The sequence below is a fragment of the Planococcus citri genome, chromosome 3, assembly GCF_950023065.1.
Source record: "Planococcus citri chromosome 3, ihPlaCitr1.1, whole genome shotgun sequence".
NCBI classification, from domain to species: domain Eukaryota; kingdom Metazoa; phylum Arthropoda; class Insecta; order Hemiptera; family Pseudococcidae; genus Planococcus; species Planococcus citri.
In genome coordinates this window covers 17,035,470-17,059,788 of record NC_088679.1, presented here as the reverse complement: position 1 = coordinate 17,059,788, position 24,319 = coordinate 17,035,470, and the positions used below count along the sequence as shown (strand labels likewise).

Sequence of the window (24,319 nt, the reverse complement as noted above, 5' to 3'; positions counted from 1 at the left end):
GGGGGGGGGAGGAGCTTCGACTGAAAATTTGACGACTAATGTAGGGAGGAAAATACCAATTTCACAGATTGATATTATTTATATGAGATGAAAATTTTCATTTTCTGTTTTGGATTTTTGGTTTGCTCGAATTCATGTGAGAATAAATCATACTCGTATATTAAAGAACCATGTTGATTGATTGATTTATTAATTGATTGATTGATTAATGAATAGTAAAAGAAAGATTTATGGCCAGGAAAACAAAGATCTGAACAATGTGAGTTGGTTATCACGTCCTTGACAAAATGTTGTCAGGTTGATGATTTTGTGTCGCTCGTGCCCTTATTTTGAAATTCTTGGCAATTTGTGACCTTTTACGGCGGCGTGGGAAACCAGAGAGGGAATCTTCTTCCCAAATGCTCAAATTTTGGTGTACATAATTTTCAAATGTACGAGGTAAAAATTGTTCTATGTATCCTCAATTTCATAAAAAGTCAAGTGCTCAATAAATAAAACTCTTCAGTCTCTACAAGTGAAAAATTCGTGCTCTACAATCGTATTTTTCTTTGCCTTTTTTTTTTGGAAGGACACTTCGTTTTTTTCTAAAATGGATTTTTTGTGTTGGAAAATTGTTTTTTTTTCAATTTTTCATTCAGGGACCTATTCAGTTTGAATTTTTCAACATGATTTGTTGGTTTGTCTCGAAAACGAATCATATAAAAAAAAGTAACCACTTCAAGATAATTTTATGCTTGGCAATTTTGTGTCTGTTGATTGTTTTTGCAAGATCCTTGGGGTCTCCTTTAAATATTCCAATGGAAAGTTGAAAATTTTCAAAAAATTGTCATTTATATCAAAAATCCAGGTATTTTTGAAAATTACGAATGAAAAGGAACAAAATTGTGGATCAGAAAATCTCCCTCGAAAAAAAGCTTTTCTTTGAAAAATTAGTTTTTCAAGAGAACTTGATTCTAGACGTTGCATGAATGGAAATTTTGAAGGAAAAAAAAATAAGTAACGAAAAAGCCTAAAAATAATCGAAAATACGTCACATAGTGAACTTTTTAGGTGCTGAGTTGAATGATTTATAAATTTTTGTCAAACTTTCGAGAATTTCGGTTTAATCCATTTTTCAGTTTTTTCCTATTGCGAGGTATTTTGGTCAATTTTCCATTGAAAAAAAAAATAATTTAAATAAATTGAGGCGAAAATCTGAAAGGTCTTAAACCTATTTTAGAAATTCCAAATCGATTAGTGATGTTAGTAAAGAGCATTCTGAAGCCTCGGACAACTTAAAAAAAAAAAATCCCAAATAAAATCCAACACCTGCACTAGCTCATTGATTTTTTTTTTTACATATTCAACACAAAGTAGAGATATTTTACTTGAAAATCAAGTGGACAATAAATATGCAGGGAAAGTATTACCTAGATTTGTATTCTCATCTCAAACTAGCTGAAGTTCAAGGCGATAAAGGTTTTGGTGAATCTCCTCCCCTTTCTCCCCCTTAAGAAACTTTTTATGTGCTCAAAATTGCAACAAAGTGAAAAAATTGGATAACATTTTTGGATCCACGAAAAATCTCCAAAAATCTGAAAATGAAAGTCTGCACCTGAGATTTTGGCCGGTGGCGATTTTTTTGGGATTCAAGATTTCTACACAATGAGATGACTGCCTTGAAAAAAGATGTAATTTTTTCAATCTTGTTCTGATGAATGATGAAATTCAAAATTGTAAAAATCAGTTGTTTAATAATATGAGGCCACTAGAATCAAAAGTGTACTTCTCCATTTTTGAACTTTTTGAGAAAAACGCAAAAAACCTCCCTAACATTCATCGTAACATAAAATACTGAGGTAATACGTCTAATATTTTCGTACCAACATGCCGATAGTGACCCGCATGTTTGTTTTACCCTACACGTTGCCATAAGAGTTCCTGAGCCGCTTCAAGTTTGGAGAAGTGCAGTTTTGTCTCCAACCTTACACTTAATATATCTTTGTAGCGCATTTCATCAAAATTTTTTTAGCAATACAGTGCTAAACGTTCAGGAAATCTTGTAAAGTTTAAGAAATTGAAATAATACTGCATTTTTAGACCATTCATTTGGAAATTGAAATAATTTTCCTTTTTTTTTCAAAGTAAAAAAAATTAATTTTCAATTATAAAAATGAAAGGTGTTTTTTGCGGATAGGGTCCTCACTTGATGAATTTATTCAATTTCAAGCCTAATTTCAAGGCATAACACTAGTCCTTCATTCAATTTCCGCCAGGTTGGTTTCAAAACTGCACTTCTCCATTAAAAAAGTGCAGTTTTGATTCCAACACCTAACTTTACACGCTGTTTTACCATACTTCCTGGCACAAAATTCAAATTTTGACATTTTCATTGGATGCGGCACATGTTGTAGTATACCAAACCATACTTAACTCATTTTCGAAAAAAAGTGGAGAAGTACACTTTTGATTCTAGTGGCCTCAATTTTTCAATAATTTTCTTCTTTTTTTATGTACTTAATTGAAAACTGGGCTAGTGGGCTGATGCTGATGCTGATGCTGTCTGTACTTGTAGACGTGACTATACTTTTTTAATGATTGAGAATGGGAATACTCAAAAAACATTTCGATAGGAAGTGAAGTGAAATGAAATGAAATGAGTTCTTTTTTTTCAAAAATGTCAGAAAACCCCATTTTTGTTCGAATGTTATGTTTTTTTCCGAATTTCTAAATTGTAATTTTTAATCAAAATTTAATGAGGAAGTATTAGAAGAACATTTTTCGAAACGTGGATATGTTCTTGTGTTTTGAATAAATAAAAGATGGAATTTTGAGGTCGCTGTAATTTCATTCAAAGTCATTGAAGATGATACCAACCCTCCTCCTTCCTGATTCTAATAGATAAAAAATCCATCTAGTAATTTTTGAATGAAAGCTCCTTCTGTTGATTTTGATTATTTCCCCTCCCTTCCTCTTCCCCACTTTTTACATTTTCTGAATTACAAGAAGTGTAGGGGAAAATTGAAAATTTTCGCGTAGTCACATGCGTATCAAATTTTAATGTTTGGGTTTTTTGGTGTAAAACAGGAAAAACGTTTAATCGTTATATCCCAAATTACGTACTCGCTTCTACTTCAAGACTGGTTTTTAATCTGCAAATTATTCGCGTAAATTTCAGAGTGAGCTTGAGAAGGATTTCCAATTGAGTTGAAATTGTTGTTTCTATAGGAGCTTCCAGTCATGAAGTTTTAGTGATTCTTTCTTTTTCTAGAGAGTGAACGTGAAACTCCCATTACATTCGTATCAGATTTTTAATTTTTCAAAAAAAAGGTGATGTGTACCTGCCTACTGCAATTGTTTCAATTTTTGTCCAACTTTTATTTTTCTTCTCTATTAATCAAACATTCTACTTAGTGTGTTTGCATGCCTGCATTAATTGCCTCTTTAAATCTGCTTTGGAGCTTTAGAAGAAAAAAATTCATTGCTCTATAAAATAAGAATAGGTAGATAAAAAGGTCATCCAATTTTATGCCATTTATTATTATCGTAATTAAAACAAAAATGTCCTTTGATCGCCCTCATAAAGTTGAGTAGGTACAGGTCGAGTGAAAATACTCGTCTATTTTTAGATTTTTCGATGAGAAATTTTACGCCATTCAAAAGCATCTGTTCGCTGACATGGAACGTTTAGCACCTTGAATGAAAAATATTATAGGAGTACAAGGATACCGCAGACAGCATGGTGATTTGATTCTGTGAAATTGAGCGAGTCGCGAGCAGTTCGTGACATTTTAAACACCAGACAGCATAACATATAATGTACTTAGGTGGCTAATTAATCTAGGAGAGTTGATTCATTATTTTGCAGATTTTTTTTTCTCCCCTCTCTTTCTTCTTAAAATTGAATACCATCATACAAAATATTGATAAATTTTCCTGTAATCGATGTGTTTGTTTTTCGTATGGAAGAGTGCTCTTTCCATATATTAGATAATGAAGAGAAAGGAATTAATTAAACGATCTCGGTGAGACAATTATTACTACAGCATCTTTGCTTTAGATAATGATGCCAATTATGCGAGATGATTGGAGGGGGGAGGGGAAATGCACCATTGTTATGAATTTACACTACAGATACCTTCTGTGTACACGAGCTCGATGCCCAGTTACTGGCGAGTTTGAGTTTATGTACCTCTCTACCTCGTTTTATTAATTTTATTCCAAAGGCGTTGGCGCGTAACTGTGATATAAATCATTAAATCGTCGTTTTACGCTGTGCGATGCGATTCTTTACCTACCGCTTTTATCATGTATAAGTGTCAAGGCCATCGTATAATGAAAATTAGCCGACGCTCGCGTCTTTTAATTAGTCGCTTTTTATTATACAAATTATCAAACAGATTCTCGCCGCTTGAGAAGAGGAAAAATTCGATGTAGGTGATCTTCCAGCAGTTCGCTCGCGTGCGCATTTGAAGTGTGAAGGTGGTTTTATTTCAGTGGTTTTGAGAAAAATGAGAGTATGATTATACCACGTATGGAGGTGTTGATTGAGATCATATGGAAAGTGGAATGGATGATCTTAAAGAAGAAGATGGCTAGGAAGGTGTATTGGTTTTGGAAAAAGTCTTGTTTTAGAGTTGGATTAGAGAGTCCTTTTGGAGTCCGATAAAAAAAAAAAAAACAAGTTTTAATTCAGACTCCGGTCTCCCAAAATCTATCAAATTAAATTAGTTGATGTTCGTAGTGGTTGGAATAAAAAAATACTCGTAACAATAATGATAATTTTTTTCTTGTAGGTTACTTACGTCGTAAAACATATTTTGAAAGCGTTTGAGAACAATAAATTGCAACTTTGAAATTCAATTTTTAAAATATTGGATACGTCTTAAAATTTATAATCTCTCCTTGCATATCGATTTATTTAAAAAAACCTCAATTTTGTAGATTTTAAAAACAATGCTTGCGATGACTGTCAATTTTCACCTCGGGATTTTGATTTCTTCAACTCTTGTTGTTCTTTCTTTTTGGATTTTTTAGGTTTTTCTTTGGGTGGCGAATCAGATTCGAATAAGTCCGCTATATTTGAACAGGTCATCACTCCCAGACCGACTAAGGCCAATGCCAAACCTCCAAACGATGCACACGTGTATTTGCTAACTTGATAACAACCCCATCCGGTGAAAGCGGCTCCAAGAAATATATTTTTACCTGAATTGACAAAGAATTGCGCAGCTCTGCCTCTCTTCTTCGGTTGATTATTTTTCTGATCCTCTGAGACTTCTCTTACTTGAGTTCCAGTGTCACGTTCAGCACGTAATTCTCGTAAACGATCTGCTGGAAGATAACAGCTCACCATTTCTTTTTCTTCTTCTTCGGAACTGCCGAAAACTTGCGATATTTTTCCAGTAACCCATTCCCAAGGTGCTTTCAAAATATTGGGCATCCAACTAGATTTTTTGTTCAAATTGGTGTCTTCTGGTTTTTTTGAAATATTGTCACGAGTATTTGCGAGGTCTTCGTTTTGCGTGGGAAATGCCTGCGGGCGATAAAATAATTTCAATGGGTTTATCAACTTGGTTAATTGTGTGTGTGTTTGATTAGGAAAATTGGAGGAGAATTCGATTAAAAGTTGCGAAGGGACTGCAAAAGACTACATGGAAAATTTTATATCCCAAAAATTGACATTGATAATCAATGAAAAAAGGTTTTTATAATAATTGATCACAATATCCATCCATATCCACTGAGAAGTAAGATCAACGTTTTTGAAATTTTTTCAATTTGTTAGGATGTTTTTTGAATAAGTGGGTCCAAAGTGTATCTATTATTTTTAAAAGTCATGTTGAGGTAAAAATTGTAGAATAGGTACATACGAGTACATACCTTATACATTTTCACATTTGAAATTTTTTAGAACTTTTTTTGCAAAAAATGTTGGATTTGAATTAGATGTCGAATTTTATTTTTTCCGAAGTAATCAAATCTGCGGTAAATTTTGGCCATGCTTTGTCTTTCATTAGTAGTACGTACCAGTGCTTACCTGATTATTCGGGAGCAGCAACAATAACAACAGAATTCGTCTAGTGTAGAACATTTTGCCACTATAATTATGTTGCTTTACTCTGATACCTCCTCGTCAATCTTGAATCTTGCGAGTTGTGAGTATGCTTGCACTTTTGCTACATTGAAAAAATTATTTATGATTAAAAAGTACATAGCTTTAAATAGATTTTGTGTTCGCAGAAGAAGGTAAGCCTGTTCGAAATATGCCTCCATATTCGCCACATTTCGATGATTATTCATGATTAAAAATTAGTTGAAATTAGTCGACAAGGTACGCAAATAAACGTATCATTGTGTCGAATGAAACATTCGTTCTCGGAAAAAAAAAACGTGCTAAAAATGAAACATCTGTTTTTAACATCGGGTTTCTATTTTTTCTCATCGTTTTTGTTCGAACCAGGTGCTCGAAATAGTACATACAATCGCGTTCTAAACGAAAAATCACACTCTACAGGTAGAAAATTTCAGATCAACTTCTGCTCAAAATATCTTACTAGGGAATTTTTTGAACTGGCGCTCTCCAATTTGAACGAAACATAGTTAATTATCCTCCCTTTTCAGATTTTTGACCAGGATATTTAACGGTCATAAAAGTCATGAAAAGTCATGAATTTTACTCGAAATACATTTGAAATTTTTTCAAAAAGCCCATAAAATGAAAAAAAAATAAAAAATAAAAATTGAATCAGAAAAATGAAAAAACTGAAATGTACCTACCTGCTTGTCTACAAATTAAAAAAATTGTCCTAGCAGTTTCAAGGGTTTTTTGTGGAGGGGGGGGGGTATTTTCATGCGGTAAAAATGTGAAAAATAAATCATGTGAAAGTCTAGGAGTTTTGTAAAAGAGTGAAATTTTCAACAAAAGCAATATAACGAACGATTTTTCCTGCAAAATATCGTCTGTTTCGTCTACTTATTCACAACTCAATTCGAAAAAATCTCAATTTCTCAAATTTTCCCATAAATTTTAATCGTTTTGGAAGGGTCAAAAATGAACATTAGGACCTATAACTTTGATCGGTGCTTATTGGGCATTCTCTTGACAGAGCTTTTTACATTTTCAAAAATTCGAAAGAAATCCCGAAATGAACTTATTTCTTGAAATTTTTGATTACTTACAGAAGTAATTTTAAGACATGCTTTTTCGATTTTGCTAGGTTTTGTTCAAATTAATAGATACCAGTTTTGGAGGTAACTTTATTTAAAAAAAAAAAAAATCACTGTTTTAGTGAAGAATAATGTTTTATTGAGTTATTTATATTTTGAATGAACATTGAACAAATTTAAAAAATTTATGAGTAGGTATTCGTTTCTGATCAGTTCCAATTTCAGTTCAGTATTTTTTTGTTTTTGCAATTTTGGATATTTTTTTCCTGAAACTTTTCTCATTAATTGAGCCAAAATAATATTGAAAGATATCATTTTTGAAACTGGTGAAATATTTTGAAGCGCAGTGGTGCCAATTTTTTGGCCATTATTAATTTTAAAAAATCGAGAAAAAGAACCAAAAATTCATCAATTTTTTCAGTTTTTTTTACAATAATGATTAAAAACTTGGCACCACTTGGGGAGAATTTTTTTTAAAGTTATACCCCAAGAGCCCTATGGAAGAAAAAAAATATCTCTGGGCTTGAAGTGTGCTCAAAGGTACATATTTTGAGGGCAATTTTATTGACATTACCCCGAACTTCCCCTTCGTTAAATCACGAATATTTATCTACGATATGATGACTTTTTTCCTCAATAGTATCTAATTTTCTGTATTATTTCAGGATAATCTGAGTCATAACTGTTGGAACGTGTGAAAAAACTTCTCAGGAGAGAGAACACTTCAGAATTACGTCGATTTGGTGAACCCGATTCAGAATTAATCGTAAGTACAACAATAACCATTTAACCTTAATACGAGTATTTATATATCGTTGATTGAAAAAATGTTGGTATTCGTGATGTCAGATGTGTTTCTGAACCTTTCTTCCTTCGTTGATTTTTGTCAGCCAAACTTTTGGCTCATAAAAAATATCGGTATTATACATATAACTCGTTAATGATACATATAAGTGAATAATTATGTAATCTTTAGAACCCTAAAACATGAAATTCAATATGTGAGCACAAAATAACTGTCCAGAATTTCATAGTTGAGTCAAGGATCTAAACAACAATCAGCTGCGCCTTTTAAACATGATATAATCAATCCACTACTCATGTTCCACATGAATTCCAGACAAGTTCCAAGAGCTTGACCTACACAACTGCAAGCTGATCCGATACAGCTGCACGTTGCACCTGCGCAATTGATTACATCTTCAGCCGAACATGGACAACAGCATGGATTTCCTGTGCTAAAAGTCCCTTCGGGATTTGCTGAATTAGTAGTAGTTGAAGTGCTGGAATCATCAATGTGGGCAGAAAAACAGCACCCTGCTGCAGCAGTCGTACGTTGGCCCCCGTGAGAATGATTCATCGCGCCTCCCCCGACAACTACTAATTCTCCTCCGTTACCATCATCGTCGGGAATATACGTGCAACAAAATGTGAAGCAACATCCATCTTTGGATTCACGTCTCGGTCTTGATGCTGAGTAGGCGTTTGTGTATGGTGTGCGAGGAGGATATTGATAAGACTTCGGTTTAAAACAACAGTATCGTCGTTTCTGTGGAACTGATTTTACTCCAGTTCTGACGATCAAATTGGGGAATATACGGTTTTTACCAGTGAAAAATTTGCTGATGGAATTCGCGAAGGTTTTTATCCATTTAATCGGTGCGAATTCCCATTCTTTGGGTTCCTTATGGGATGGTTTCTTTTGTTGGAGGATCGATTGGCACAGCGAGGCACAATTCTCTGGTTCTGGATTTGTGGTAGGCTTATCTACTGGAGAAGGTGCCTGTAAAATGAAGATACATAGATGGTTGTTTAATTTTATGGAATTTCGAGTGCGATATAGGTACTTCGTGGAATTGTAAGTGGGCAGGTGTATTTTGCAAATGATCAATTTTTTCAATGCAGAAAACGTGACAATTTAATGTGGACGTGTATAAAGATTTATCGATTTTTTAAAAACTGAACGCGTATTTTTTTTAAAGATAATTGCGTAAAGTATAAGCCTATCACTTGCCCAGTCACCTACCTGATTTTTTAAACATGAAATGGATTTACCGTCATTACACAGGTTAAGAACAAAACCACGAAAAAATGCCTCATTTCTAAGAATACGCGACTGCTCCGAAAGTTCTGTTTTACCGGTACTATTTATAAGTTTTGACAATTGCTTTCAATCCATGCACTTTTCTATTAACAGCTGGTATTCGATTCGAGTGAATTTGCCACTGCTTGTGTTAGCTCATCACCTGTGACGTGGTCGTGAAAATGTGCTGTGTACTTCTTTCTCGTTGTTCAGTTGCATCAATAACAATTTTTAGTTAGTTGCGACGAAATTTGAATTTTACGAATGTAGAGAATTATGTAAGTAGCTATTTCAGAAACATTTTAATTCAAATTTTTGTTAACGAGGAAACCTTTACAACTTGTTCTCAACGATCGACCTGAAATTTGGCTGACTGAAAGAGCATCCCTCACTTCGAAACAAAATTTTGAGCTGCTAAAAAAACTGATTTTTCTGTCTTTGTTGATTTTTTTAAAAAAGTGACCGAAATATATAATTAGAGAATCATGAACTGAAAATCTGAAAACCGGTTTATTACAGGCGGAGTTGGTCCTCGAAGCGATGGCAACCACTTTTGAGTCGATCAGGTTCATCTGGCGAAAGTTGAATTTTCCCCCAGCATCCTGGAATTGCTCCAGAAAGCATTTTAATCAATTTTTCTTTTGCTATAGAGACTCAAGATTGATTCGAAAATGATCGTAATCGGGTTGAGAGATCGACTCTAATGTGCAAATCAATTTATAAATTAATTTCCAAAATGCCTAAAATTAATGAAAAATGAGATTATTTCCATTATTTTCGAGAATTTGACTGAAATCGAAAAGTCAATTTTAGCAACTCAACATTTTGATCTGATGTGAGAACGACGTGTTTTTTTAGTGAACTAAATTTCAGTTCAGTCAAAGTCAATAAATTGTGAAGATTCTTTTGTTCATAATTTTTTTTACAAATTTTAAAACAATAAGTATATTTTTTAATTGTTACTTTTCATAAAAAAGATAACAAGATAACATTTTAAAAAATTGTTTACCTGGATACTTTACAGTGATTGTTCTCGATTTGAATTTTACACATTTCAACGAAACTGCATTCTCAAGTGAATAATTTTATTTTTCAAACGAGAGGTTTACATTCTTTGTCAATCCTGAAAGTAACAATCGATTTTTGACGCCATCGAATTCGAATTGATTTACCTGCGAAATAAATAAGGTACCTACTACCTACTATACCATGTCTAATTGTCTATTCGATTCGGGTCGAATTAACTTGTCTCAGAATCGAATCGAATTGAAATTGGTCTTGAATATCGGAAAAGGCGTAACATGTTAGATCTTCGCAGTTGCACCATCAGTAGAGGGGAGGATGTGCATGAAGCCTCTTTTATTTTGAGTGAAATTAAAGTATTGTAAAATTTTTCGAAAATGACCTTACGACCTATCAAAATGAGTTAAAATTTTGCGAGACATTCAAATATTTCAACAGAAATGTGTTTTGAGCATTTTTGAAGAATTTTGAGCCCAAAATTAGGTAATGATTTTTTTGAAAAAGTGTCACGCGACCTATCAAAATAAGTTTTTTTTTGAATAATTTTGAAAATTTGGAGCTCAAAATTGGGTCACGATTCTCGCGATATTTGAAAACAGTTGTCATGTGACCTATCAAAATCAGTCAAAATTTCACGAGAGATTCAAATATTTCAATTATAAATTTTTAAACGCATTTTTGATGAAATTTGAGTTTAAAAAATTGCGTCATGATTTTTAAAATTTTTGTGAAAATTGTCACGTGACTTATCAGAATGGATTAGAATAATTTTACGAGGAATTCAGATATTTCAACGATAATACTCTCTAAATTTGAAACAGTCAATTTCACTGCTTAGCAGTCACGACATTTTGCCTTTTTAAAGCAGTAGTTTTTTTTTACTGCAAAACAGTGAAAAATTACTGAATTGGTCAGTCAAAATGATTTTTTACTGACCAATTCAGTAATTTTTCACTGTTTTGCAGTAAAACAAAACTACTGCTTTAAAAAGGCAAAATGTCGTGACTGCTAAGCAGTGAAATTGACTGTTTCAAATTTAGAGAGTACTTTTCAAGCAATTTCGAAGAATTTTAAGCCGATAATTGGGTAATGATTCTATGAAAATTGATTGAAATATCGCGATAAATTATGATATTATTACCTCGAGAATATTTTTTGAGGAATTTTTAGTCCAAAATTGGGTTGAAATATCGCGATAAATTATGATATTACCTCGAGAATATTTTTTGAGCATTATTGAAGAATTTTTAGTCCAAAATTGGGGAATGGTTTTTTAGGTAACCTATATTTTTTGAAAATGTCACGTAATCTATTTAATACGTAATGGGTTATAATTTTGCTATAGAAATTCCAATATTTCAATAAAAATATTTTTTGAGCAATTTTGAAGAATTTTGAGCTAAAAAATTATTCAATTTAATATTTTGAAAAATTGAATAATAATTTGTAAAAAATGCAAAAAACTCAAAAGTTTGTTAAATTGGCCTTCCAGTTATTAAAATTGAAAATTACCATGCAAATAATCGGACAAAGTTTTGCCAAAATTGCTTTAAAATTTATTAAAATGCCATAAGAGTGGTTCAAGTAGACTGAAAATTGATTGAAAATTGCAAAAATTGAGCAAAATATCGCACAAATGCTCAAATATTTTAAAAAATTGCTGTAAAGAATTACAGAAAAATTGATAAAAATTTGACAAAATTGGCAAAATAGAATGACGTATAAATAACGAAAATGATCGAAAATTGACAAAGCATCTCGGAATACCAAATTTCGAGTTTTTTAAATTGGCAGGTTGACGCAAAATTTCAAGTTGGTACTATCTTTTGGAAGCGATCCACCTGTTCCAAAGCGGGTTGGGAGGCTACAGCAAACCAAAACACGATTTTATTCGGAAACGTCCCCTTTTCAACAGCTCCTATTTTCCTTTCGTGAATAACTGAGGAGCTAAAATTTTTCTGAATTAGTCTGAACTCACCATGCAGTTCTTGTCCGAATTTGGTAAAAATCGTCCGACAGTTTTTTTTCGCAATCCCCGCTTGTTATTATTTTTTTGTTTCATCTTGCACTCGTGTACATTACTTACAGTACACCAATAATCTACCGTATACTTTACCTACCTGATACGAGTGCATTATAATGACTAAAAGTGGATTTTTTGCGAAAATTTTCATTTCAGATATTCCACCGAATTTCACCCCGTGAACTGATCTAAGATGTTCGAGGCAATGGAAGTCGTCAATGTAGATTTGGACCTCGATAATGAAAGACTGTTCGTTTTCCACGAATCCGTGTCAACATTACAACATATAGCCAGCCATACGGTGGTTCTGCAGTTATGCGATACGGTTTTAAATCTGGATCAAAGTTACGAAAGTGAATCAAAAAAATTGGTGGAATTATTGAAAACACCCAAAAGTATCGAAGAAATATTGAAAAGCTCCTTGAAGAATATTCATTCGCAAATAGGTCGATGGATACACCATTTCGAATACGACATCTTCACATGTACGAGTAGAATATATAGATATCGCCTGAAAAATTTCCAGCTGAATCACGTCGTTTGGCACCAAGATTATAAAATTGATTACAAAAAAAGTGCTTCGAAGATGATAACCGAAGGAACATTGGATGCGGAGCAGAAATTCATTTTGATGTGCGCGTATGGCATGAATCAAGAATTGGAAAGGTTTCCTATGGACTCGCTCCCGATGTTATTTTGCTTACGAGGGATTTCTGAGTTTATAGTCGCGTATTGGATTTCATACCATAGAAACGACTTGCGCGAGGTATGGCTTAGAATGCCAGATGTGATACGTCCCGAAGATGCTTCGATCAATGTCACCATGGCCGTGGAGTATGCCAAGCGATCTTTGCCTTACGCTTTCGAGTATTTTTGGAATTGTTTGAATGAAGACGAACAAATGTCCGTGGCTGTCAGAATCCTGCCTCATCAGTGGTTCGAAATTCTAAAAATCGTACTATCGACGATGTCTCCGTTTCAACAATGTCAGCTGATTGACCGAATTGCTATCAAATTATTGATGTATTTTTGCAGCTGCCGTATGCTGAAGTACGCGTTTATAATTTGGACCCGCATACAACATACAATCACAGAGCTGCAATTTGGTGAATTTCTAAAAACCGTAGTTAGAGATGCTATGTATTCTGAAGAAAGCATGGTAATGTTGACCAACGTTTGGGATACAGCTTCGGATCATCTTAAGAAGCACATTATCGAAATCAATCCGGGTATTATATTCAGTCCTTTCATGACTTCTCATCGTTTCTACGAGGTTCCGTCACCGAGTATGTACAGATTTTTCATGAAATTTTTGCCATTGGTGAACGAAGACAATAGAAAAAATCTGATTTTTTCTCTAAACGTGGAATTCCTGTTGGATCGGCGGCCCGACGTCGAAATTCTGAAATTATGTTTACCCAAAGAAAGCGATCTTTTGCAGTTTAAAAATCGTATATTGGAGTCGCCCATTGTGGTAGATCATTACGCGGAATGGGTAAGCAGCGCGTTATTGGACAACACAGAATTCGATGAAGCAATCACCATGGTGGAATTTTATTCCCAAAATGCTCGTGTCGCCTATAAATTCTATAAAAAATTACTCAAGTCAGAGAGATTTTCTCCGCTATCGTTCATCCTGGATTACGAAAAATGGAATAAATTGAGTGATTTTATCGACGCAGTTTTCACGAACTACGATTTATCAACCGTTTCGAGGCTAAAGAAGCGGCTACTTTCTTCTTTTTCAGTACGTGCTGTTCATTATTGGAACGAAGAAAAATACGTTGGCGCATTAGTTCAAATAAGCGAACAAGTTTTTCCGACCGACGAGCTGAAACCTTTTAAACAAACACTGTTGAAACATTTCCAGGAAATGATTTCGTCGCGAACATCTTGGCGAGACTTTGAAGGAAAATGCTTCAATACCTTTGTATCCTGGTGTTTGGACGAGGAAAGCCGAATTATTGAATTCAAGAGTATTGTTCCTATTGATGCATTTTTCGACAACACTTTCCGTACTATTTGCTCTTCAGTTGATAATAATCCTGGAAAATTGCTCTATGAACTGAATGACTTTTTAAGATATTTTTGTACCAATAATGAAGAAGTTGAGTTGGTAAAAATACGTAAATATTACGAAAGCGATCAGTATTGGATTCGCAAAGTTGAGCAAAATTTTGTTGGTGACGTTCGACGCCGGATTGTAAACTGGTTTTTTGAAAATTGTTATTAATTGAGAAGTTTTTGAATTTCGGTTCGAGGAGTTGATAGGAGAGAAGAAGATGTACTTTGTGTTTTTTTTTTTTATTAATTTTTTCGTATTTTTTTAGAATTTTTTATCGGATTTGAAGTACTTACACTCAATGTATCGATTGTTTTTTTTTTACATAATCATTCTTACACATGAAGTAAAATTAGTCATTGTAATTAGTTCTTTTACTTATTGTTTTTTCACGTGTTATTTTGAAATAAATGTAGCAAACTGAAATCTTTCCTTGAATTTTATAATCTGAAATGTTTTTTGCGCATTCTTTTGCTGTTCAACTGTGTTATGACTTGAAGATGTCACCAAATCTAATGAAAATAATTATTCGGTTCAAAATATTGAAATACATAGCTTCAGAAAGATCGAATCTATTCGTATGCTCGCATGGACCGTATTTATACTTGCGAAGAAATTTATTCAATTTTTTTAAAATAGGTACTTTTTCATAAAGCTGTAAGTTTTTACGAGAAAAAAAAATCAGAAGTGTAATTCATGCGTCAGAATAAATATCCACATTTTTTGGGTAATGATTTTTCAAAAATTGTCAATTTCTGCGTAAAAATTCTCCCAAATGATCTTTTTTCCAAGAAAAAACTTTTCAGTTTTCCTGCAATGTTATTAGTCCGGCATATGACAATAGGAGTAATTGCACCCCCCCCCCCGATCCTCCGGGACAACTTTTTTCTTAAAGGGGACATCCTAAGGAAAATTTTAAAGCAAACTTGCCAAAAAAAAAAGTTGGCCTTACTTACAAAATGGCGGCCATTTTGATTGACAGGTCAGCCAAAATCGCAGATTTTTCCGTTTTAACATAGGACTTGCACGAACTTTTTCAAACTTTACAAAGGTAGATCGAAAGATCATGCAAAAATTTATCACCTGTCAAAATTTCAAGTGCTAAAGTGCGTTTTTCGATTTTTGGTGAATTTTTGAAAATCGAATTTAGGCCAAAAATGAGGGAAAAAATCAAAATTTTACCAAATTGACCAAGAAAGCTGAAATTTGGGATATACCCTATTTTCGACATGCCAAATCGATTGGAAACGGTTTCAAACCGTTTTGAGCAGTTCTGGAGCCTCCGGCAGATTTTTGAATCTCGAAATTCCCACAAAATTCCATCAAATTGGAGTTGTAAAGCTAAAATTTATTCTAAAAACTAATTTCAATACGCTACGAAGTACTGCAGGTGAATTTCAAGTCGTTTTGGATCCCCCAGCGACTTTTTGAAAATTCCTGAAGCCTCCAGCAGATTTTTGAAACTTGAAATTTCCCCAAAATTTCATCAAACTAAGATGGAGAGTCAAAACTTATTCTGCAAACTAATTTCAATACGCTACGAGGTTGACAGACTGGTAGATTTCAAGTCGTTTTGGAGCCTCCAGCAACTTTTTAAAGGTTGTATGACGTTTTTTTGGAAAATTGAAATTTCCTATAAAAGTAGCTGGAAGCTTCAAAACCATATTTTGAAACCACCATGTAGTCTGCGAAGTAAACTTCAGCCTGCCAACTCTATTTGATAAATTTATGTTGGGGAAATTTCAAGTTTCAAAAATCTACTGGAGGCTCCAGTAATTTTCAAAAAAGTCTCTGGAGGCCCTAAAATGACTGGAACCCACCTAAAGTCGTCTTCAGAGGGTGTTAAAATTGGAGTGTAGAGTAAATTTCAGCTTTTCATCTCCATTTGATGAAATTTTGTGAAAATTTAAAGATTCAAAAATCTGCTGGAGCCTCCAGTTATTTTCAAAAAAAGTCGCCGGAGGCCCTAAAATGACTAGAACCCATCAGCAGTCAACTTCGTAGCGTACTGAAATTAGTTTGCAAAATTAATTTTGACTCTCCATCTCAGTTTGATGAAATTTTTACTGGAGGCAACAGTAATTTTCAAAAAAATCATTGGAGGCTCTAAAATGACTTGACATTTACCAGAAGTCGTTTTCAGAGGGTGTTAAAATTGGAGTATAGAGTAAATTTCAGCTTTCTATCTCAATTTTGATGAAATTTTGTGAAAATTCAAAGTTTCAAAAATCTTCTGGAGGCTTCAGGAATTTTCAAAAAGTCGCTGGAGGATCCAAAACGACTTGAAATTCACCTGCAGTACTTCGTAGCGTATTGAAATTAGTTTTTAGAATAAATTTTAGCTTTACAACTCCAATTTGATGGAATTTTGTGGGAATTTCGAGATTCAAAAATCTGCTGGAGGCTCCAGAACTGCTCAAAACGGATTGAAACCGTTTCCAATCGATTTGGCATGTCGAAAATAGGGTATATCCCAAATTTCAGCTTTCTTGGTCAATTTGGTAAAATTTTGATTTTTTCCCTCGTTTTTGGCCTAAATTCGATTTTCAAAAATTCACCAAAAATCGAAAAACGAACTTTAGCACTTGAAATTTTGACAGGTGATAAATTTTTGCATGATCTTTCGATCTACCTTTGTAAAGTTTGAATAAGTTCGTGCAAGTCCTATGTTAAAACGCAAAATCTGCGATTTTGGCCAACCTGTCAATCAAAATGACCGCCATTTTGTAAGTAAAGCCAACTTTTTAGTGTGCGTAGCACACTATTGGTTTCGCTTTGAGAAATGAAATTTCATTATACATGAATGTTCTCTTAAACTATCCAACTGTTTTTTGTACCTATTGGACACCATTTGAGAATCATTAAGGCGGAGGGAATAGATTATTTTTCATTCAATTCGGATGGGTAATTGCTGAGTAATTGCAATTTTAGTTCATTATTTTAATGCATAAATTCCTAAAAAAGGAGAAAGGGGACTTGCAAAACACCTGCCGCTCATTGTACCCTGCTATACCCCCAGTCTATTTCAACTCCGCTTTTCAAATCAGCTGTCTCATTGTACCCTGTTACACCCCTCATCTGTTAGCTGTATATTCCAAGTGGGAGTGGTTTGGTGGGGCGTTTACCCAACAAATATATTCTTTTAATGCCCAAACCCTCCATGTGAACTCATAGTCGAATGGTTAGGGCATGTAGGTAGGAATAGGAATTGTAGGGTCCCAGGTTCGAATCCCCATCAGGTAGGTAGGTATAGGTGACGGATTTTTCGTTGGAAATATTGGATAGGTAAATGCTTTGGAGTAAGTACAATGATGTTGGTGCAAAAAAAATGAATTTTGAACCATGTAACCCCCTCATTTCAATTTATAAAAATCAAGTTATGAAATATGATGATTTCATTTGCTAAATGAATTTTCATTCCATTTATTCAAATACTTTTTACTACCTATAATGCCGTAAGTATAGTAAAAATTATCTTAAGATGACTGAGTGATTTTTACTTTTTATGATACATATAAAAATTACTTTAAAATGAATAATTTTTACACAATTTGGTTTATGTAATTTTTATTATCATGCTTTAGTAAAAATTATTAAAACAAAATCATTTTTACTAATGTTATAGCAAAATTTATTAAAATGATGATTTTTACTATAAGATTACAGTAAAAATTATTATTGTAACTGAACAGTTAGAAATTACTGATTTTCAAAACAAATGTTATCATACTTATATTATGTATTTTTGAATGGGATCCGGTTATTGTGCTAAATATTTAGTCAACATTTTTTGTAAAAATTATCCATATTTTTTTTGTGCAATTTAGAGGCAATGCGAATTCTTAACATATTTTAAGTATATGATTTAATAATTTTAGAATCAAAGGCAAATTCTGAAAATTGGTTTGAAATTTTATCAATTTGAAGACAATGGAAATTCTAAACAAAATATGAAAATTTGTCATTTAGAGACACTGAGAATTCCAAAAATTGATTAAAAGTTCTATAAGTTGTAGATAATGTGAACTTGAAAATGATATGAATTATTGTATGTAATATATATGAAGATAATGAGAATTCTGAAAAATTAGAGGCATGCACTACTTAGATATGTACGAGTAATAGCGGTTAGAGCTGTAGAAAAGGCAGCTAGCTACGCACACTTTGCAGCTAAGCTTTGCTTAGCTGTCTAGTTTTTTTGGCAAGTTTGCTTTAAAATGTTTCTTAGGATGTCCCCTTTAAGAAAAAAGTTGTTCCGGTGGATTGGCGGCGGGGGGGGGGGGGTGCAATTACTCCTACTGTCATATGCCGGACTATATAGTCTTCTTTTGTTGTAAAGCACTAAAATCGAAAAAATAAAATATGAACCAGAAAAAAATTGAAGCAAAGTTTCGAATTTTCAGTTTATTGGCAAAATTCTTCAAAATAGCTAGCTCTTCTTATAGGAAAAAACCTCACTCGCTGCCTCATTTTTTTTATTGAAAAATTTAGATAAATTTCATTTTTTTTCAACTCTGAAGGCGCTTGTTGTGAAAAGTCAACATTTGTTTGGAGACAACGCATCTTTTTCTGTTGAAATCGGAAAAATTGTTGATTTTTTGGCATTTTAATTGTATGTACTATCAGAAGGAAATTTTGCATGCATAGTAGTAATATTTCGAGCGATCAACATAATTTTTTTTTTAAATTACGAGTGTTCTGGTATTATGGTGAGGTGACACTGGTGTTGTACTTTTGTTTAATGAAGTTTGAATAGAGTGTAGAGAAATTAATGTCCAGGCTTGAATACTGAATTATCTTGTAGTTAAATTTTGAAGAGACGTCACCTACTCGATGTATAGGTATGTCTGGCTGATGATTTTTAAGCTTCCCTCGGAAGAGAAAAAGAGTCCTCCGGGAAAAAAAAGTTTTCGCCCATACCTCCCGAGGTGCGTTTTGCAAGAAAATTTGTCGTGTTCAATAAACGTTCTTGGCATAATGATGCGGAAGGTTCATTTGATTATAGTATTTATTCGATAGTATCGAACTGGATGACATGAGCATCTTTGAAAATCTGTGCACATTCACTAACAGCTATATGTTATGTTAACCTAGTATCTAAACCAAGAGTGCAAGATAATGACTAAGTAGATTTTTTTGTGAAAATTCTCATTTCAGATAACCCATCGAATTTCATCTAGTAAACTGATTTAAACTGAATCTTCGTGACGATGGAAGTAGACGCTGCGGATTTGGACCTCGATAATTCATCGGAAAAACTGTTCGTTTTCCACGAATCTGTATCAACGTTACAATATATAGCCAGTCATAAGGTAGCACTGCAACTATGGCACCATCGCCTCAGTCGTGCAAAATGCGGAAAAATACCAGAGAGAACGTACGACTTTTTAGAATCAGAAAAATTGGCAGAATTATTGAAAACACCTCAACGTATCGAAGAAATGTTGAAAAAATCCTTGGGAAAAATTGGTCTCGAAACAAGTCGGTGGATAAGTGATTTCGAATGCAAGATCTTCACGGGTCAAATATCCAGATATTGTCCCGGTAATTTAGATCAGAGTCTCATCGTTTGGGGCCAAAATGGCAATATAGATGGCAAGAGAAGCGCTTCGAAGATGATAATTTATGGAAAATTGAACGCGGAGCAGAAATTCATTTTGATGTGCGCGTATGGTATAAATCAAGAATTGGAAATATTTCCCATGAACTCGATTCCGGAGTTTTTTCAGTGGCTGGGGATTTCTGATTTGAAAATCGCGTATTGGATTTCTTATCATAGACACAATTTGCGCGACGTTTGGCTTAAAATGCCAGGTGTGATTCGTGCTGAACATTCGCTCAATGTCACTATGGCCATGGAGTATGGCTATCGTCGTAATAGGGGCAGTTCAATTTTGCCGCATGTTTTCGAACATTTTTGGAATCGTTTGAGTGAAGCGGAGCAGTTGGCGGTTGCTCTTAGAATCCTGCCTGGCTCGCAATCTAGAAAAATTCAAAAAATCATACTATCGACGATGTCTCCTTTTCAACAACGTCAGCTAGTCGACCAAATTCCTCTCGAGCTAATGGCGCAGTTTTGCGGTCGTTGCGATATGCCAGAAAATGCGTTTATAATTTGGACCCGCATTAAAGATCGAATCACGGAGCAGCAATTTGTACGATTTCTAAAAATGATATTTGATCGTGCGGTGTATTTTGAAAAAAGTTTTGTATTATTGACCAACGTTTGGAATACAGCTTCAGATCGTCTTAAGAGACACATTGCCGATAGCAATCCAGATATTATACTCAGCCCTTTCATGGCATACTATCAAGTTCCGTCGCCGAGTATTTACAGATTTGTTATGAAATTCTTGTCGTTGATGAAAGAACATACCAGAAAACAAATGATTTTCTCGATCAATAAGATTAACATTGCTCGGGTGCAGGACATCGACTTCTTGAACTTATGTTTACCAGAAGAAGCCGATCAGTGGCGGTTTAAGAATCGGATTATGGAGTCGGTCACTATGACACGTTATTGCGCAAGAGCATTATACCGTCTGGAATTCGATGATGTGATCAACACTGTGGCGTTTTTCTCACGAAATACTCATGACATTGGCGAATTTTTCAAGAAGTTACTGGAGGCAGATGAGCTTAATGCGTTGATATTCATCCTAGATTACGAGAACTGGAATAAATTTTGTAATTTCATCGACACAGTTTTTAATAACTACGTGTCAATCATTCCAGAGCTAAAGAAACAAATAGTTTCCCGTTTTTCGGCTCGTGCCGTTCATTGTTACAACGACGAAGAAGAAAATTTCAACGCATTGGTTAAAATAACCGAACAAGTTTTTTCGTCCGAAGAGATGAAAACTTTTAAGCTAACAATGTTGGAACATTTCCAAAAAAAGGTCTCATCGATTGTGTATTGGTTTCAGTTTGAAGGAAAATGCTACAACGCCTTGGTAACCTGGTGTTCAGATGATGAAAGCCGAATTATTGATTTCAGGGATGTTGTGCCGATTGATGCATTTTTCGATGAAATTTTACGTACCATTTGCTCTACAGTCGATAGAAATCCTGAATTTGAGATGAAAACGCTGGACAGGTATCTGCGCAACTTCTGCTCCAGTGATGAAGAAATTAAACTGTTGAAAATACGTAAATATTACGAACGAGATGGGTATTGGATTGGCGAAGTTAATCGAACTTTTCGTCGCGAAATTCAACTTGCGATTTTCGATTGGTTTTGTAGTAGTGAGAAGGAGTTGGATTTTTCATGGGGTTGGTAGGAGCTGAGAAGATGTACTCGTAGTTGGTGTTACTTTAAGTGATTTTTTTTTTATAAATCTTTTTCGAACCATGTATCACGGTGAAGGTGAAGGTACCTCATTTAAGAAGTACATAATACTTTTTTTCTTATTACATAATTATTTGTACGTGGAATTGCAAATTAGTTGATTTATTTGGTTCTTTTTTCATACAGTTTTTTTTTACAAGTACGTTTCGTTTTCAATAAATGTTTTATTATTCTGTACGTGGTACATTTCTTTCTCGAATTTCATAACCAGAAATGTTTGAGCCCATTCTATTCCTACTATTCAACTCGTGTTACATGTTTTAAAACCAGATGTCACCAAATATATTAAATTTAAGGGCAAAATGTTAAAATAGTTGAAAAAAAGATAGCTACCTACTATGCATATTGTTCGCTTTGGTCCTTATTTTTGTACTCTTGTAAAGACAATTTTTTTAGATTTTTTAAAATTTCTCCTTTTCAAGGAAAAATTTCCCACTATCCCCCAAGCAATATTAGCCTCCTCCTATACAAAGCCGTTTAAAACGAAAAAATCAAAAGATGGAATAAGTAATTAGGTACTTGGAAGAAAGTCGACCACAATTTTTCTGAACTTTTCCATTTCTTGAAGGAATTTTTAGGACAAACCTTCCACATTTCTCCAACTTTTTAAAGAAAGTTTAATTTTTCAATATTTTTTTCGTCGTCTTGAAATTGAACAAAGACGAATAGGTCACTGTCACTGATGATTTGGAAAATGTCGCCTGCAAGTAAAGGTCATTGCAACCTTTTAAGAAATCAAAAGTATTTTTATTTCAATATTTTCCCCGAATACAATATTTTTTCAAAATCTTCAAATGCGTTGGTTTTACATAGTGATGCTGATAGTTGTAATTTCATTTAATGAAGCTTGAAATGGTGGGGAAAAAAATTAATGTTGAGCTTTTAATTATTTAAATTGCATCAAAATTCATTAAAATGTTATAAAGTAAACTGAAAATTTATTGAACATTACAAAAATTGAGCAAAATATTGCACCAATGCTCAATATTTGAAAAAAAAATTGCAGGAAATAATGATAAACTTCTTGAAATGTTGTTACAACCAGGGTGTCTAACACTCCTATTTATCCTATTTATCCTACAAAAGTCCTTTTTTTTGCCTATGACACCTTTTTGTCCTTTTAGTGTCCTTTTTTTCAACAATTTTATCCAAAAGTCCTTTTTTTTTTAAATGACTTTTTCAAATTTCAATTTTTTCCCCTTTTTCCGGAATTTTGAACTTGTAGAAAAGGGCTCATTTGTCGACTTTTTTAGAACTTGAATCACACATCTTTGTGGGCTTCTGCCCTCGCTTCGCTCGGGCCTGTTCAAATTCAAGCAATGTTCAAAGTTTGAAACAGAAAAATAAACTCCTCCTTCCTTACAGATTTTTTTTACTTCTCAGCAAAACATGAAATTTTGAAAACTTTTAGCCTTGCTTCACTTGGGTTTGTTTGCTTTTCTTTTTCAAGTTTGAATTTTTTCTTTTCTTTTTTTTTTTTTGAATTGGGGTGTTGAATCATTTAAATTTTAAGATTTTGTAGCAAAATATAGGTAACTTATTACACAAAAAAACATCGTTTTCATACCTCTCAAAATACTGAATTTCCAAAGCTTTTGCCCTCGCTTCGCTTGGGCTCGTTGGCTTTTCTTTTTCCGGTTTTAAATTTTCAAAAAAATCACAATTCAAATTTTAAAGTTTTGAAGCAAAACATAAATAATTCATCACGCATACAAACTTTGATTTTGTACCTCTCGAAATGCTGATTTTCGAGAGCTTTGCCCCGAGCGATTTCAATTTTTCAAAAAAAATCATTATTCGAATTTCAAAATTTTGAAGAAAAATAATATACACTTGAATGAAAATTTTGAACCTCTCACCTTGGAAAAAAATTTTGACCCCCCCCCCCCTTCCTCTCATCAAAAAATTCCATAAGTGATCGAAAAATGACCAGCTGAAAGTCCTACTAAAAGTCCTTTTGAAGTCCTTTTTTTTCATTTTGAAATTTTGTTAGACACCCTGTAGTCCAGTAACTTTAGCAAAAAAATAGGGGCTATAGTGAATCTCTAGGTGGCAAGCTGATTTTTGGTATACTGGTCCATTTTGATGTCCTGAAAACGAATCTGAGGAGTCCCCTACTGTGCCGGGTGAGCTTTCCCCCAAATTGTGGAGTTTAGCCCCCCAAAATAGGTTTTTGGCCAATATATCGAAAAATATCGACTCTAGCGCAAAAATGATTGAAGAATGTTGTTCTACGTTAAATTTCCGATCTAATGATGTATCAACTTTCCTTGTACGTTCAAGGGGGGTGGAACTATAGCCATTTAAAAAGGGGGGTTTCCTGAAAAATACATAAAGGATATAGGCGCCTGAGGGGAGTGAAATGGTCCCCGAAATCGTTCGAGTTGATATCAGTATGGAAGGTGGGTCCCATCGAGAAACCTTCGCGTGAAAAATTTCAGATCGGCACCACCTCCCCTTTTTGGGGAACCCCCCTGCGGGGTTGTACGGTTCCGCAAACGTAGATATGCCCGAGCGCGTCACGGGCATTCGTAGATCGTCGCGAGCGCGAAAAGATAGTCGAGGCGAAGCTAGAGTTACAACGATATATTTGTTGGCGTGTGCACGTAGCCGTATACATAGAAGAACTAA

The 24,319-nt window shown here is 34.0% G+C and overlaps 1 protein-coding gene and 1 long non-coding RNA gene across 5 annotated transcripts in view; one reads left to right on the top strand and one right to left on the bottom strand.

Moving 5' to 3' along the window:
• Positions 1 to 24,319, top strand: part of LOC135841121 (uncharacterized) — a 120,623-nt gene that overhangs the window by 32,466 nt on the left and 63,838 nt on the right. For 2 of the 4 annotated variants that reach the window (XM_065357932.1, XM_065357937.1), the window contains exon 2: positions 7,815 to 7,915. Coding sequence is in view for 2 of the 4 variants with exons in the window: in XM_065357935.1 (XP_065214007.1) it covers positions 19,551 to 21,620 (2,070 nt within the window). In the remaining 2 variants the exon portion in view is untranslated. Of the gene's footprint in view, positions 1 to 7,814; positions 7,916 to 12,434; positions 14,761 to 19,497; positions 21,842 to 24,319 lie in introns of those variants that run through there. The other 2 variants (XM_065357935.1, XM_065357936.1) reach the window with 2 other exon arrangements.
• LOC135841124 (uncharacterized) lies at positions 8,091 to 10,374 on the bottom strand. The gene is made up of 2 exons (XR_010557848.1): positions 10,242 to 10,374; positions 8,091 to 8,932 (listed from the first exon to the last, which is right to left on the bottom strand). It is a non-coding gene; the product is annotated as an uncharacterized LOC135841124 (long non-coding RNA).